Source organism: Pieris napi, chromosome 3, assembly GCF_905475465.1.
Source record: "Pieris napi chromosome 3, ilPieNapi1.2, whole genome shotgun sequence".
Classification (NCBI taxonomy): domain Eukaryota; kingdom Metazoa; phylum Arthropoda; class Insecta; order Lepidoptera; family Pieridae; genus Pieris; species Pieris napi.
Window position 1 is genome coordinate 7,556,327 of NC_062236.1, and position 15,425 is coordinate 7,571,751.

At 31.8% G+C, this 15,425-nt stretch overlaps 1 protein-coding gene across 1 annotated transcript; it reads left to right on the forward strand.

The window, feature by feature from the left end:
• Window positions 1–351: 351 nt before the first annotated feature.
• LOC125063760 (general transcription factor IIH subunit 3) lies at window positions 352–4,695 on the forward strand. The gene is made up of 9 exons (XM_047670363.1): window positions 352–527; window positions 601–781; window positions 878–976; window positions 1,269–1,365; window positions 1,682–1,798; window positions 2,128–2,256; window positions 2,665–2,800; window positions 3,780–3,816; window positions 4,588–4,695. The coding sequence occupies exons 1-9, from the start codon at window positions 512–514 to the stop codon at window positions 4,649–4,651; spliced, it is 876 nt and encodes a 291-aa protein (XP_047526319.1). The 5' UTR covers window positions 352–511; the 3' UTR covers window positions 4,652–4,695.
• Window positions 4,696–15,425: the final 10,730 nt, after the last annotated feature.

Genomic DNA, 15,425 nt, shown 5'->3' on the forward strand with positions numbered 1-15,425 from the left:
TCGTTGATTCCCATAAAAACTTCCAAATGGATTTGACCACTTTTGTTTCTAACCGACACATATGTTACTGTGTACCTATACAGTAACATTTATACAAATATAAGCAGTTTATTTGCAATCAAATGATGGCAACACAATATAAATACTCAAGTACCAAAGAAGTTGTGGTTTGTACTTTCTTCGATGTTGAATATTTATTATATATTATTTTATAAAGTATACTTACAATAAAAAAAATATTCTATATGAAGCAACTACTACGATGTGTATTGTTTTGTTGAAATCGTATAATGTCAATTTGACAGTTATAGATGATAATGATTCGAAAATAATTGTCAGTTGTTAGCTGTCACCAAAATTTAAAAAAAAGGTCTAGTTTGTTTAGTGTTTACAAAATCAAACTACTGCAAGAAAAAAAAAACAATTATATAAAACGAGAGATACAGAATTATTCTCATCGAGAATTCTTAAATGCTTTTTTAGATATTGTTACGAAAACTGTATTAAAACGATGGCAGATGATGACGGTATTTAACTAACCTCTACTATTTATTATGTTTATAATTCTAGTTAACGAAACTTTTTTAAATATATTTTTAGTTCCTTCGGATAGTAGCACATTAGTGATTATAGTTGACACAAATCCAAATCAAAGGTATATAACGGAGGATCCCAAAGTACTAACAGGATGTTTGGATGCGGTGATTGCATTTGCCAATTCACATTTAATGCAAAAATCAAGAAACGAACTAGCTGTAATTGGTTGTCATTTTCATAAAAGGTAAAGAGGCTTGATCAATTCTTTGAATATTGTAACAGTGATATTGTATAAACATTCAAGTTAAAATCTTTTCAATGTTCTACTCAATATTTTCAGTGAATATCTGTACCCATCGCCAGGCAAACCATTGGATGTAAGGCAAATTGATGGGCAATATGAGCTATTTACACTTGTTGAAAAGACGATCAAAATGAGGTAAGTCATATTAACCAAACTAAGTAAATAAAGCATGTTTAAAACAGAATGGTCTATCTGTTCCATGTTTTGAAAATGGAGTTTAGAGAAACTTCATTAAAACACAGCCTTGTAGGAAAACATAGTTAATATGACTATAAAATCAATTCCATTCTAGTTCAAAAATTCTTTATTTTGATGCACAAAAATTAACTAACACGTAAAAAATAACTAGACACGTTTTTAAAGACTATAAAATCAAAATTGGGAAAGAGGCATAGTCCATTATTACAGTTTGATATTAAATTTACAGATTAGTGAACTTAATAAAAAGTCAACCACAAGAAGAGAAGCCAGGGGAGTCTCTGCTAGCAGGAGCACTTGCCATGGGGCTATGTTTCATTTCAAGAGTGAGTGCATCTATTTTATTAAATGTTATTCCTTAATTACTCAAAAAAGAACAGTAGCAGCATAGTACTAAATATCTGTCTTGAAGCAGCAAGCATTATAATTCTTATTAGACTAGAAATTCAATCAGAGGTGTAAAAGCACCTGCCAATGTAAAATGATTATTATTTGGCAGAGAATCTTATCACGCGTTTGGTATGATTTACTAATTTTCTATTCCCAATCTGTTTCTTTTTACAACCCAACTTCATTCTATAATATAGTATTTAAAAATTACATAATAAGCAGATATAATATTTTAACATATAATTTTTACAGATACGTCGAGAGTCATCCCCAGCATTAAAAATAAGTAGTAGAATTCTTATTGTGACGGGCAGCTCAGACACTGCTGCACAGTATATTAATTATATGAATGTGTTCTTTACTGCACAGGTATTTCGCTTGCACTATTTACTATGAGTACTTGATGAATGTTGTAGCCTTTACTTAGAGAAATAAAAATTATTTAAGTTTGAGTTTATTCATCAAAAACAATGTTCTCAAATTATACTGGATATATATAAAGCGAAAAATTATACTTTGTTTGGTTAATTAAACATGCTAATAGTAAGTAGTGTGTATGATATGATGCATATCTCACAAAGTTCTTTTGTTTGAAAGTAGCAGATATCAAGAGACTGCAACCAAGCTTTGCTAAATTGCAAATGGATATTGTAGAATGTATGTATGTTTAAATAATGAAATAATATCTAACATTTCAGAAACAGCAAGTAATAATAGATGTTTGTTCGTTGGACAAGCATTTAAGTTTGCTACAGCAGGGGTGTGATATCACGGGTGGATTATATCTCAAAGTGCCATCTTTAGAAGGATTGCTACAGTATTTATTGGTAAGATTTCTTTTTTATGAGGTATCTTTATAAGCTATATATTTTCAGCTGTATTCATATTTCAAATACATATATATCACATGTATGTATATATGTAAGTATGGATTATAATCCATTCTTTGATTAAATTATAATTTAATCATAAGCCTTTGCATATTTAAACTAGTATTATTATCTGTATTATGTTCAAAATAACAAAAGTCTAACAAAAAATTGTTAAAGTAAAAGTTATAATATAATAATATAATATAACTGTAAAAGTTATAATAATGCGCCGTCGGATGTCGCTTTTCCTGACGTTCTAGTGTTCACAAAATCACTACTAGATGGCGCTGTGTCGTATTTCTAAAATTGGACGATTTGTGTATTTAATGATTGTGAAATAATGTTCTTATAATTTCTTTTCAGTGGGTATTCCTTCCAGAAGGGTCGGAACGCAGGCAGCTAGTACTTCCTGGTCGTGGCCGCGTAGATTACCGCGCCGCTTGCTTCTGTCATCGGGAATTACTGACTATAGGATATGTGTGCTCTGTCTGCTTAAGCGGTGAGAAAACTTAATTTAGGATGATGTTAAGTGGTTTACTAGGAATGCTAAAACTGTCGACCACAAGAATTTTTATATAAAAAATTTTGAAAGGTCGATAATTTCTGGTGAAATTGTTTTATCGATCGATTCGTCTTTTGCGCCTTATCTAATTATATCTAAAGGCGAAAATTTTCACACAATATAAGGGGATTGCGCGAACACACGATCGTAATATTTGACACAGTTTAAGATTATGAGAGCAGTGTTGGTCTTCAGCGTGCGACTCTCATCCTTGAGGTCGTAGGTTCAAGCCCGGCTGTGCACCAATGGAGTAGCTGACTATGTGCGCATTCAATATTCCCTCGGACGGTGCAGGAAAACATTGTTAGGAAACCGACATGCCTTAGACCCAAAAAGTAGACGGCGTGAGGCTGATTATCTACTTGCCTGTTAGATTGACAAATGATCATGAAACAGATGCAGAAATCTAAGGCCCACACCTAAAAAGGTTGTAGTGCTACTGGATTTTTTAAAGTGTATTTGAATTTCAAAAATTCTTAATTTTTTAAAATTCTTATTTCCTGGAATGTAACAAGCTTACAACTAGACACGTTTTTACAGCTATTTTGCTTTTTAAAAACTTATAAAATTTATAAAACTAAAGTTGTTTCGAAAGGTTTTAACAATAACAAACAATTTTTAACAATGAGGTAAACTACCTGGTAATTATGCAATCTTTAGATGTTATTATTGCTATTTTTATCGTCTTTGATTACAGAGGCATTTGACATTTAAAAATTAAAAATCGTCATGGTTGAATTTCCGTACCTAAAAAATGTATCAATCTTATAATTATTTATTTATTAGTGTTTATCTGTCCAATCTGTCAAATGATGTCTGTAATGGAAAAAGAGGCAACACTAAGTTTGCACATAGTAATTTAAAAAAAAATGGTTTTTTTTTAAGGTTTAAATTTTTTTTCTTTTTTTTTTTTCAGTGTTCTGCAAATTCAGCCCTATATGTACCACATGCCAGTAAGTTTTATATATTCTATGCAGTTGAAGCGATTTAATTCTTTTTCCCTCTCGCGATTTTTTTTTTATTGGTTACTTTCTGGGCAATAACATCTCTAGATTGGTACACTAAACAGTGTATTTATTTATAAATAGCCGCGCCAACAAGGCGACACAACAAAAAACAGGATAGAAGTTATAAATTATGTTTGGACGGCGTGCACATACAATACTTATAACATAACAATCTACATACCAGTCTACACAGACAAACATTACCATAAGAACACAAAACAAAAGACCTCAAATTACAAATTCAATACGTGAAAAGCCTTGATTGAATCTTTTTTAATGAAAAAAAAAAATCGGTTGTCTGTAAAGTCGGTTTACTGACGATAGTTGAACGTGACAACGTCATAAGAAAATATTGATGGAATGGTTGCATGTTTCAAAAGAAATTTTTAATTTTATTTGTTAGATAGATATTTTGTATGAATATAGAGAAGGAGGTAAATGGAAATCACAATTGAATTGAGCCGAACGCGGTTGCCGATTGTCTTTGTCGCTCGTCCCGAGCTCTCGCTTGCACTTCAAGCCTTAAATGGAACGCCTCAGAGCGAGGTAACGCCGCATGAGTCATGTTTTTTCGTATGTGCAGCGAATTATAAGACGTTGTCACGTCAAAAGACACATGAATTTGCTACATACCCCAATAAAGTTTCGAGGCGGGTCTCATTTCATTCATCACAAAAAATATAGACAAAGAATATTTTACACATATTTTTGTTTCAGCACGGTATTCAAAATCGCTGGACCCTTACAGATCAAGCCCAAGAAGAAGAAAATGAAAGTTTAATTTTGATATTTCGATGTTTAAGTCAATAAAAATTCAATAATAAATGATTTTTATTAGCCTTCTGAAAAAAGGTTATTATTAGGTATTAATTAGTTTAAAACTGGGTACCGTACACATCGGCTCCCGTGTAAAAATACAATTAAAAATAGAAATTCCCCTAATATTGCTAGTATATTGTTTTAAGTGAATTAAGCAAGCAAATAAGTGCAGTGTGTGACTTTTCCAAGTTCCAAGTTAAGAAGAGCACCAGCACTAAGGCTGTCAGGACTATGCCTGATATGTGTTAAAAAACACATCTTTCGGGACAGCGCCCGTTGTACTCATAAAAGAGCACCAGCACTAAGGCTGTCAGGACTATGCCTGAAATGTGTTAAAAAAACACATCTTTCGGGACAGCGCCCGTTGTACTCATAAAAGAGCACCAGCACTAAGGCTGTCAGGACTATGCCTGAAATGTGTTAAAAAAACACATCTTTCGGGACAACGCCCGTTGTACTCATAAAAGAGCACCAGCACTAAGGCTGTCATGACTATGCCTGATATGTGTTAAAAAACACATCTTTCGGGACAGCGCCCGTTGTACTCATAAAAGAGCACCAGCACTAAGGCTGTCAGGACAATGCCTGAAATGTGTTAAAAAAACACATATTTCGGGACAGCGCCCGTTGTACTCATAAAAGAGCACCAGCACTAAGGCTGTCAGGACTATGCCTGATATGTGTTAAAGAACACATCTTTCGGGACAGCGCCCGTTGTACTCATACAAGAGCACCAGCACTAAGGCTGTCAGGACTATGCCTGATATGTGTTAAAAAAACACATCTTTCGGGACAGCGCCCGTTATACTCATAAAAAAGCACCAGCACTAAGGCTGTCAGGACTATGCCTAATATGTGTTAAAAAAACACATCTTTCGGGACAGCGCCCATTATATACATAAAAGAGCACCAGCACTAAGGCTGTCAGGACTACGCCTGATATGTGTTAAAAAAACATATTTATTATTTATTATGTATTATGTATTATGTATTATGTATTATGTATTATGTAGTATGTATTATGTATTATGTATTATGTATTATGTATTATGTATTATGTATTATGTATTATGTATTATGTATTATGTATTATGTATTATGTATTATGTATTATGTATTATGTATTATGTATTATGTATTATGTATTATGTATGATGTATTATGTATGATGTATTATGTATTATGTAGTATGTATTATGTATTATGTATTATGTATTATATTTATTATTTATTATTTATTATTTATTATTTATTATTTATTATTTATTATCATTATTTATTATTTATTATTTATTATTTATTATTTATTATTTATTATTTATTATTTATTATTTATTATTTATTATTTATTATTTATTATTTATTATTTATTATTTATTATGTATTATGTATTATGTATTATGTATTATGTATTATGTATTATGTATTATGTATTATGTATTATGTATTATGTATTATGTATTATGTATTATGTATTATGTATTATGTATTATGTATTATGTATTATGTATTATGTATTATGTATTATGTATTATGTAATATTTATTATTTATTATTTATTATTTATTATTTATTATTCATTACTTATCGTTTATTACTTATTACTTATTATTCATAACTTATTATTCATTACTTATTTTTATTACTTATTATTCATTACTTATTACTCATTACTTATTATTCATTACATTTAATTCAAAACTTATTATTCATTACTTATTACTCATTACTTATAATTCATTACATTTAATTCAAAACTTATTATTCATTACTTATTATTCATTACTTAATATTTTTTACTTATTTGTGTTCTTTCAACACATCTTTCAGGTTTGCACCCATAACACTCTCAAAAGAGCTCCAGCACTAAGGCTGTCAGGACTATGCCTGAAATGTGTTAAAAAAACACATCTTTCGGGACAACGCCCGTTGTACTCATAAAAGAGCACCAGCACTAAGGCTGTCATGACTATGCCTGATATGTGTTAAAAAACACATCTTTCGGGACAGCGCCCGTTGTACTCATAAAAGAGCACCAGCACTAAGGCTGTCAGGACTATGCCTGAAATGTGATAAAAAACACATCTTTCGGGACAGCGCCCGTTGTACTCATAAAAGAGCACCAGCACTAAGGCTGTCATGACTATGCCTGATATGTGTTAAAAAACACATATTTCGGGACAGCGCCCGTTGTACTCATAAAAGAGCACCAGCACTAAGGCTGTCATGACTATGCCTGATATGTGTTAAAAAACACATATTTCGGGACAGCGCCCGTTGTACTCATAAAAGAGCACCAGCACTAAGGCTGTCAGGACTATGCCTGATATGTCTTAAAAAAACACATCTTTCGGGACAGCGCCCGTTGTACTCATAAAAGAGCACCAGCACTAAGGCTGTCAGGACTATGCCTGAAATGTGTTAAAAAAACACATCTTTCGGGACAACGCCCGTTGTACTCATAAAAGAGCACCAGCACTAAGGCTGTCATGACTATGCCTGATATGTGTTAAAAAACACATCTTTCGGGACAGCGCCCGTTGTACTCATAAAAGAGCACCAGCACTAAGGCTGTCAGGACTTTGCCTGAAATGTGTTAAAAAACACATATTTCGGGACAGCGCCCGTTGTACTCATAAAAGAGCACCAGCACTAAGGCTGTCAGGACTATGCCTGATATGTCTTAAAAAAACACATCTTTCGGGACAGCGCCCGTTGTACTCATAAAAGAGCACCAGCACTAAGGCTGTCAGGACTATGCCTGAAATGTGTTAAAAAAACACATCTTTCGGGACAACGCCCGTTGTACTCATAAAAGAGCACCAGCACTAAGGCTGTCAGGACTATGCCTGATATGTGTTAAAAAACACATCTTTCGGGACAGCGCCCGTTGTACTCATAAAAGAGCACCAGCACTAAGGCTGTCAGGACTTTGCCTGAAATGTGTTAAAAAACACATCTTTCGGGACAGCGCCCGTTGTACTCATAAAAGAGCACCAGCACTAAGGCAGTCAGGACTATGCCTGAAATGTGTTAAAAAAACATATCTTTCGGGACAGCGCCCGTTGTACTCATAAAAGAGCACCAGCACTAAGGCTGTCAGGACTATGCCTGATATGTGTTAAAAAGCACATCTTTTGGGACAGCGCCCGTTATACTCATAAAAAAGCACCAGCACTAAGGCTGTCAGGACTATGCCTAATATGTGTTAAAAAAACATCTTTCGGGACAGCGCCCATTATATACATAAAAGAGCACCAACACTAAGGCTGTCAGGACTACGCCTGATATGTGTTAAAAAAACATATTTATTATTTATTATCTATTATTTATTATTTATTATTTATTATGTATTATGTATTTTTTAATAATTTATTATTTATTATTTATTATGTATTATGTATTATGTATTTCTTATTATTTATTATTTATTATGTATTATTTATTATGTATTATTTATTATTTATTATTTATTATGTATTATTTATTATGTATTATTATTATTTATATTATGTATTATGTATTATGTATTATGTATTATGTATTATGTATTATGTATTATGTATTATTTATTATGTATTATGTATTATGTATTATGTATTATGTATTATGTATTATGTATTATGTGTTATGTGTTATGTGTTATGTATTATGTATTATGTATTATGTATTATTTATTATTTATTATTTATTATTTATTATTTATTATTTATTATTTATTATTTATTATTTATTATTTATTATTTATTATTTATTATTTATTATGTATTATTTATTATTTATTATTTATTATTTATTATTTATTATTTATTATTTATTATTTATTATGTATTATGTATTATGTATTGTGTATTGTGTATTGTGTATTGTGTATTATGTATTATGTATTATGTATTATGTATTATGTATTATGTATTATGTATTATGTATTATGTATTATGTATTATGTATTATGTATTATGTATTATGTATTATGTATTATGTATTATGTATTATGTATTATGTATTATGTATTATGTATTATGTATTATGTATTATGTATTATGTATTATGTAATATTTATTATTTATTATTTATTATTTATTATTTATTATTTATTATTCATTATTCATTACTTATCGTTTATTACTTATTACTTATTATTCATAACTTATTATTCATTACTTATCATTTATTACTTATTATTCATTACTTATTACTCATTACTTATAATTCATTACATTTAATTCAAAACTTATTATTCATTACTTATTATTCATTACTTAATATTTTTTACTTATTTGTGTTCTTTCAACACATCTTTCAGGTTTGCACCCATAACACTCTCAAAAGAGCTCCAGCACTATGGCTGTCAGGACTATGCCTGAAATGTGTTAAAAAAACACATCTTTCGGGACAACGCCCGTTGTACTCATAAAAGAGCACCAGCACTAAGGCTGTCATGACTATGCCTGATATGTGTTAAAAAACACATCTTTCGGGACAGCGCCCGTTGTACTCATAAAAGAGCACCAGCACTAAGGCTGTCAGGACTATGCCTGAAATGTGATAAAAAACACATCTTTCGGGACAGCGCCCGTTGTACTCATAAAAGAGCACCAGCACTAAGGCTGTCATGACTATGCCTGATATGTGTTAAAAAACACATATTTCGGGACAGCGCCCGTTGTACTCATAAAAGAGCACCAGCACTAAGGCTGTCATGACTATGCCTGATATGTGTTAAAAAACACATATTTCGGGACAGCGCCCGTTGTACTCATAAAAGAGCACCAGCACTAAGGCTGTCAGGACTATGCCTGATATGTCTTAAAAAAAACACATCTTTCGGGACAGCGCCCGTTGTACTCATAAAAGAGCACCAGCACTAAGGCTGTCAGGACTATGCCTGAAATGTGTTAAAAAAACACATCTTTCGGGACAACGCCCGTTGTACTCATAAAAGAGCACCAGCACTAAGGCTGTCATGACTATGCCTGATATGTGTTAAAAAACACATCTTTCGGGACAGCGCCCGTTGTACTCATAAAAGAGCACCAGCACTAAGGCTGTCAGGACTTTGCCTGAAATGTGTTAAAAAACACATATTTCGGGACAGCGCCCGTTGTACTCATAAAAGAGCACCAGCACTAAGGCTGTCAGGACTATGCCTGATATGTCTTAAAAAAACACATCTTTCGGGACAGCGCCCGTTGTACTCATAAAAGAGCACCAGCACTAAGGCTGTCAGGACTATGCCTGAAATGTGTTAAAAAAACACATCTTTCGGGACAACGCCCGTTGTACTCATAAAAGAGCACCAGCACTAAGGCTGTCATGACTATGCCTGATATGTGTTAAAAAACACATCTTTCGGGACAGCGCCCGTTGTACTCATAAAAGAGCACCAGCACTAAGGCTGTCAGGACTTTGCCTGAAATGTGTTAAAAAACACATCTTTCGGGACAGCGCCCGTTGTACTCATAAAAGAGCACCAGCACTAAGGCAGTCAGGACTATGCCTGAAATGTGTTAAAAAAACATATCTTTCGGGACAGCGCCCGTTGTACTCATAAAAGAGCACCAGCACTAAGGCTGTCATGACTATGCCTGATATGTGTTAAAAAACACATCTTTCGGGACAGCGCCCGTTGTACTCATAAAAGAGCACCAGCACTAAGGCTGTCAGGACTTTGCCTGAAATGTGTTAAAAAACACATATTTCGTGACAGCGCCCGTTGTACTCATAAAAGAGCACCAGCACTAAGGCTGTCAGGACTATGCCTGATATGTCTTAAAAAAACACATCTTTCGGGACAGCGCCCGTTGTACTCATAAAAGAGCACCAGCACTAAGGCTGTCAGGACTATGCCTGAAATGTGTTAAAAAAACACATCTTTCGGGACAACGCCCGTTGTACTCATAAAAGAGCACCAGCACTAAGGCTGTCATGACTATGCCTGATATGTGTTAAAAAACACATCTTTCGGGACAGCGCCCGTTGTACTCATAAAAGAGCACCAGCACTAAGGCTGTCAGGACTTTGCCTGAAATGTGTTAAAAAACACATCTTTCGGGACAGCGCCCGTTGTACTCATAAAAGAGCACCAGCACTAAGGCAGTCAGGACTATGCCTGAAATGTGTTAAAAAAACATATCTTTCGGGACAGCGCCCGTTGTACTCATAAAAGAGCACCAGCACTAAGGCTGTCAGGACTATGCCTGATATGTGTTAAAAAGCACATCTTTTGGGACAGCGCCCGTTATACTCATAAAAAAGCACCAGCACTAAGGCTGTCAGGACTATGCCTAATATGTGTTAAAAAAACATCTTTCGGGACAGCGCCCATTATATACATAAAAGAGCACCAACACTAAGGCTGTCAGGACTACGCCTGATATGTGTTAAAAAAACATATTTATTATTTATTATCTATTATTTATTATTTATTATTTATTATGTATTATGTATTTTTTAATAATTTATTATTTATTATTTATTATTTATTATGTATTATGTATTATGTATTTCTTATTATTTATTATTTATTATGTATTATTTATTATGTATTATTTATTATTTATTATGTATTATTTATTATGTATTATTATTATTTATATTATGTATTATGTATTATGTATTATGTATTATGTATTATGTATTATGTATTATTTATTATGTATTATGTATTATGTATTATGTATTATGTATTATGTATTATGTGTTATGTGTTATGTGTTATGTATTATGTATTATGTATTATGTATTATGTATTATGTATTATGTATTATGTATTATGTATTATGTATTATGTATTATGTATTATGTATTATGTATTATGTATTATGTATTATGTATTATGTATTATGTATTATGTATTATGTATTATGTATTATGTATTATGTATTATGTATTATGTATTATGTATTATGTATTATGCATTATGTATTATGTATTATGTATTATGTATTATGTATTATGTATTATGTATTATGTATTATGTAATATTTATTATTTATTATTTATTATTTATTATTTATTATTCATTATTCATTACTTATCGTTTATTACTTATTACTTATTATTCATAACTTATTATTCATTACTTATCATTTATTACTTATTATTCATTACTTATTACTCATTACTTATAATTCATTACATTTAATTCAAAACTTATTATTCATTACTTATTATTCATTACTTAATATTTTTTACTTATTTGTGTTCTTTCAACACATCTTTCAGGTTTGCACCCATAACACTCTCAAAAGAGCTCCAGCACTATGGCTGTCAGGACTATGCCTGAAATGTGTTAAAAAAAACACATCTTTCGGGACAACGCCCGTTGTACTCATAAAAGAGCACCAGCACTAAGGCTGTCATGACTATGCCTGATATGTGTTAAAAAACACATCTTTCGGGACAGCGCCCGTTATACTCATAAAAGAGCACCAGCACTAAGGCTGTCAGGACTATGCCTGAAATGTGATAAAAAACACATCTTTCGGGACAGCGCCCGTTGTACTCATAAAAGAGCACCAGCACTAAGGCTGTCATGACTATGCCTGATATGTGTTAAAAAACACATATTTCGGGACAGCGCCCGTTGTACTCATAAAAGAGCACCAGCACTAAGGCTGTCATGACTATGCCTGATATGTGTTAAAAAACACATATTTCGGGACAGCGCCCGTTGTACTCATAAAAGAGCACCAGCACTAAGGCTGTCAGGACTATGCCTGATATGTCTTAAAAAAACACATCTTTCGGGACAGCGCCCGTTGTACTCATAAAAGAGCACCAGCACTAAGGCTGTCAGGACTATGCCTGAAATGTGTTAAAAAAACACATCTTTCGGGACAACGCCCGTTGTACTCATAAAAGAGCACCAGCACTAAGGCTGTCATGACTATGCCTGATATGTGTTAAAAAACACATCTTTCGGGACAGCGCCCGTTGTACTCATAAAAGAGCACCAGCACTAAGGCTGTCAGGACTTTGCCTGAAATGTGTTAAAAAACACATATTTCGGGACAGCGCCCGTTGTACTCATAAAAGAGCACCAGCACTAAGGCTGTCAGGACTATGCCTGATATGTCTTAAAAAAACACATCTTTCGGGACAGCGCCCGTTGTACTCATAAAAGAGCACCAGCACTAAGGCTGTTAGGACTATGCCTGAAATGTGTTAAAAAAACACATCTTTCGGGACAACGCCCGTTGTACTCATAAAAGAGCACCAGCACTAAGGCTGTCATGACTATGCCTGATATGTGTTAAAAAACACATCTTTCGGGACAGCGCCCGTTGTACTCATAAAAGAGCACCAGCACTAAGGCTGTCAGGACTTTGCCTGAAATGTGTTAAAAAACACATCTTTCGGGACAGCGCCCGTTGTACTCATAAAAGAGTACCAGCACTAAGGCAGTCAGGACTATGCCTGAAATGTGTTAAAAAAACATATCTTTCGGGACAGCGCCCGTTGTACTCATAAAAGAGCACCAGCACTAAGGCTGTCAGGACTATGCCTGATATGTGTTAAAAAAACACATCTTTTGGGACAGCGCCCGTTATACTCATAAAAAAGCACCAGCACTAAGGCTGTCAGGACTATGCCTAATATGTGTTAAAAAAACATATTTATTATTTATTATTTATTATTTATTATTTATTATGTATTATGTATTATGTATTATGTATTATGTATTATTTATTATTTATTATTTATTATGTATTATGTATTATGTATTATGTATTATTTATTATTTATTATGTATTATGTATTATTTATTATTTATTATGTATTATGTATTATGTATTATGTATTATGTATTATGTATTATGTATTATGTATTATGTATTATGTATTATGTATTATGTATTATGTATTATGTATTATGTATTATGTATTATGTATTATGTATTATGTATTATGTATTATGTATTATGTATTATGTATTATGTATTATGTATTATGTATTATGTATTATGTATTATGTATTATTTATTATTTATTATTTATTATTTATTATTTATTATTTATTATTTATTATTTATTATTTATTATTTATTATTTATTATTTATTATTTATTATTTATTATTTATTATTTATTATTTATTATTTATTATTTATTATTTATTATTTATTATTTATTATTTATTATTTATTATTTATTATTTATTATTTATTATTTATTATTTATTATTTATTATTTATTATTTATTATTTATTATTTATTATTTATTATTTATTATTATTTATTATTTATTATTTATTATTTATTATTTATTATTTATTATTTATTATTTATTATTTATTATTTATTATTTATTATTTATTATTTATTATTTATTATTTATTATTTATTATTTATTATTTATTATTTATTATTTATTATTTATTATTTATTATTTATTATTTATTATTTATTATTTATTATTTATTATTTATTATTTATTATTTATTATTTATTATTTATTATTTATTATTTATTATTTATTATTTATTATTTATTATTTATTATTTATTATTTATTATTTATTATTTATTATTTATTATTTATTATTTATTATTTATTATTTATTATTTATTATTTATTATTTATTATTTATTATTTATTATTTATTATTTATTATTCATTACTTTATTAGAGGAAACTCTTTGGTAATTTGCATACATATTATATCGTCATAGTTCGTTATTTAAAGTTGGCGTTGCTATGGTCTTGTTATGTTTCTATATTGTCACTCTTTAATAAACTGGACTGCTGCACGCGACTACCGCTGCACACTTATAACCCAACAAAGGTTATGGGCCCAGTCATAGTCTAGTAAATTAATAAAAAAAAAAAGGGGGAACTAGAGTGCTTAACCTAGTAACGATGGCGAGTGTGCGGATAGAATTACTAAGCCGTGATAATTACGACTCATGGCGAATCCAGGCCCATGCTCTATTGATCAAGAGCGATGTGTGGGGCTATGTGGATGGTAGCATTAAGAAGCCAGCTGAGCCAGCAGAGGCGTTGCTTTGGGAAGCGGCGGATGCAAAGGCGAGAGCGGAGATTATTCTCTCAATTAGTCCAGGTGAGCTACGACACATTAAGGGGACGAGTACGTCGCGAGAATGTTGGTTCAAATTAGAAAGCATCTTCGCGTCTTCGGGTCCCGCTAAGAAAGCGACACTGTTAAAGCAGCTCATATTACACAAAATGTGTGAGGAGGACGACATGCGTGAATATCTGTTAAGCTTCTTTGAAGCCAAAGAAAAGTTACTAGACATGGACATAAATATAAATAATGATCTGGCATCTATTATTTTACTCTATAGTCTGCCCCCAAGTTATGAGAACTTTAGATGTGCGATGGAGACTAGAGATTCATTGCCAGACCCGAATTCTTTGAAAGTTAAAATTCTTGAAGAAGATGCCTCTAGGCGACAGCAAAGGAAGGAGACAGAGAGGGGGTCGTCAGCAATGTTCGCTAGGAGAAAAACCACGAAGAGTTCTACATCTAAAAATCCGCAGAATTATAAACCGGATCAAGCGTTTAAATTTAAATGTTACAGATGTCATAAATTTGGGCATAAAGCTTCGGAATGCCCGTGTAAAGGAACAAGGCAGGACTCAAAATGTGTTAGTGAGTTAGGTGCTAGTGAGAATTTTAACTCATGTGTTCTATCTGTTTCAGAGTGTAACGGAGTGATTGGTTCGGGATGTGGAGGAAACTGGCTCATAGATAGTGGGTGTACATCGCAC

Bases quoted from the DNA above. Each gene is read 5' to 3' on its own strand.
- LOC125063760 (XM_047670363.1), top strand. The intron at 1,799-2,127 runs GTATTTCGCTTG...CTAACATTTCAG, and splicing joins ATGTGTTCTTTACTGCACAG to AAACAGCAAGTAATAATAGA. The intron at 2,801-3,779 runs GTGAGAAAACTT...TTTTTTTTTCAG, and splicing joins GTGCTCTGTCTGCTTAAGCG to TGTTCTGCAAATTCAGCCCT.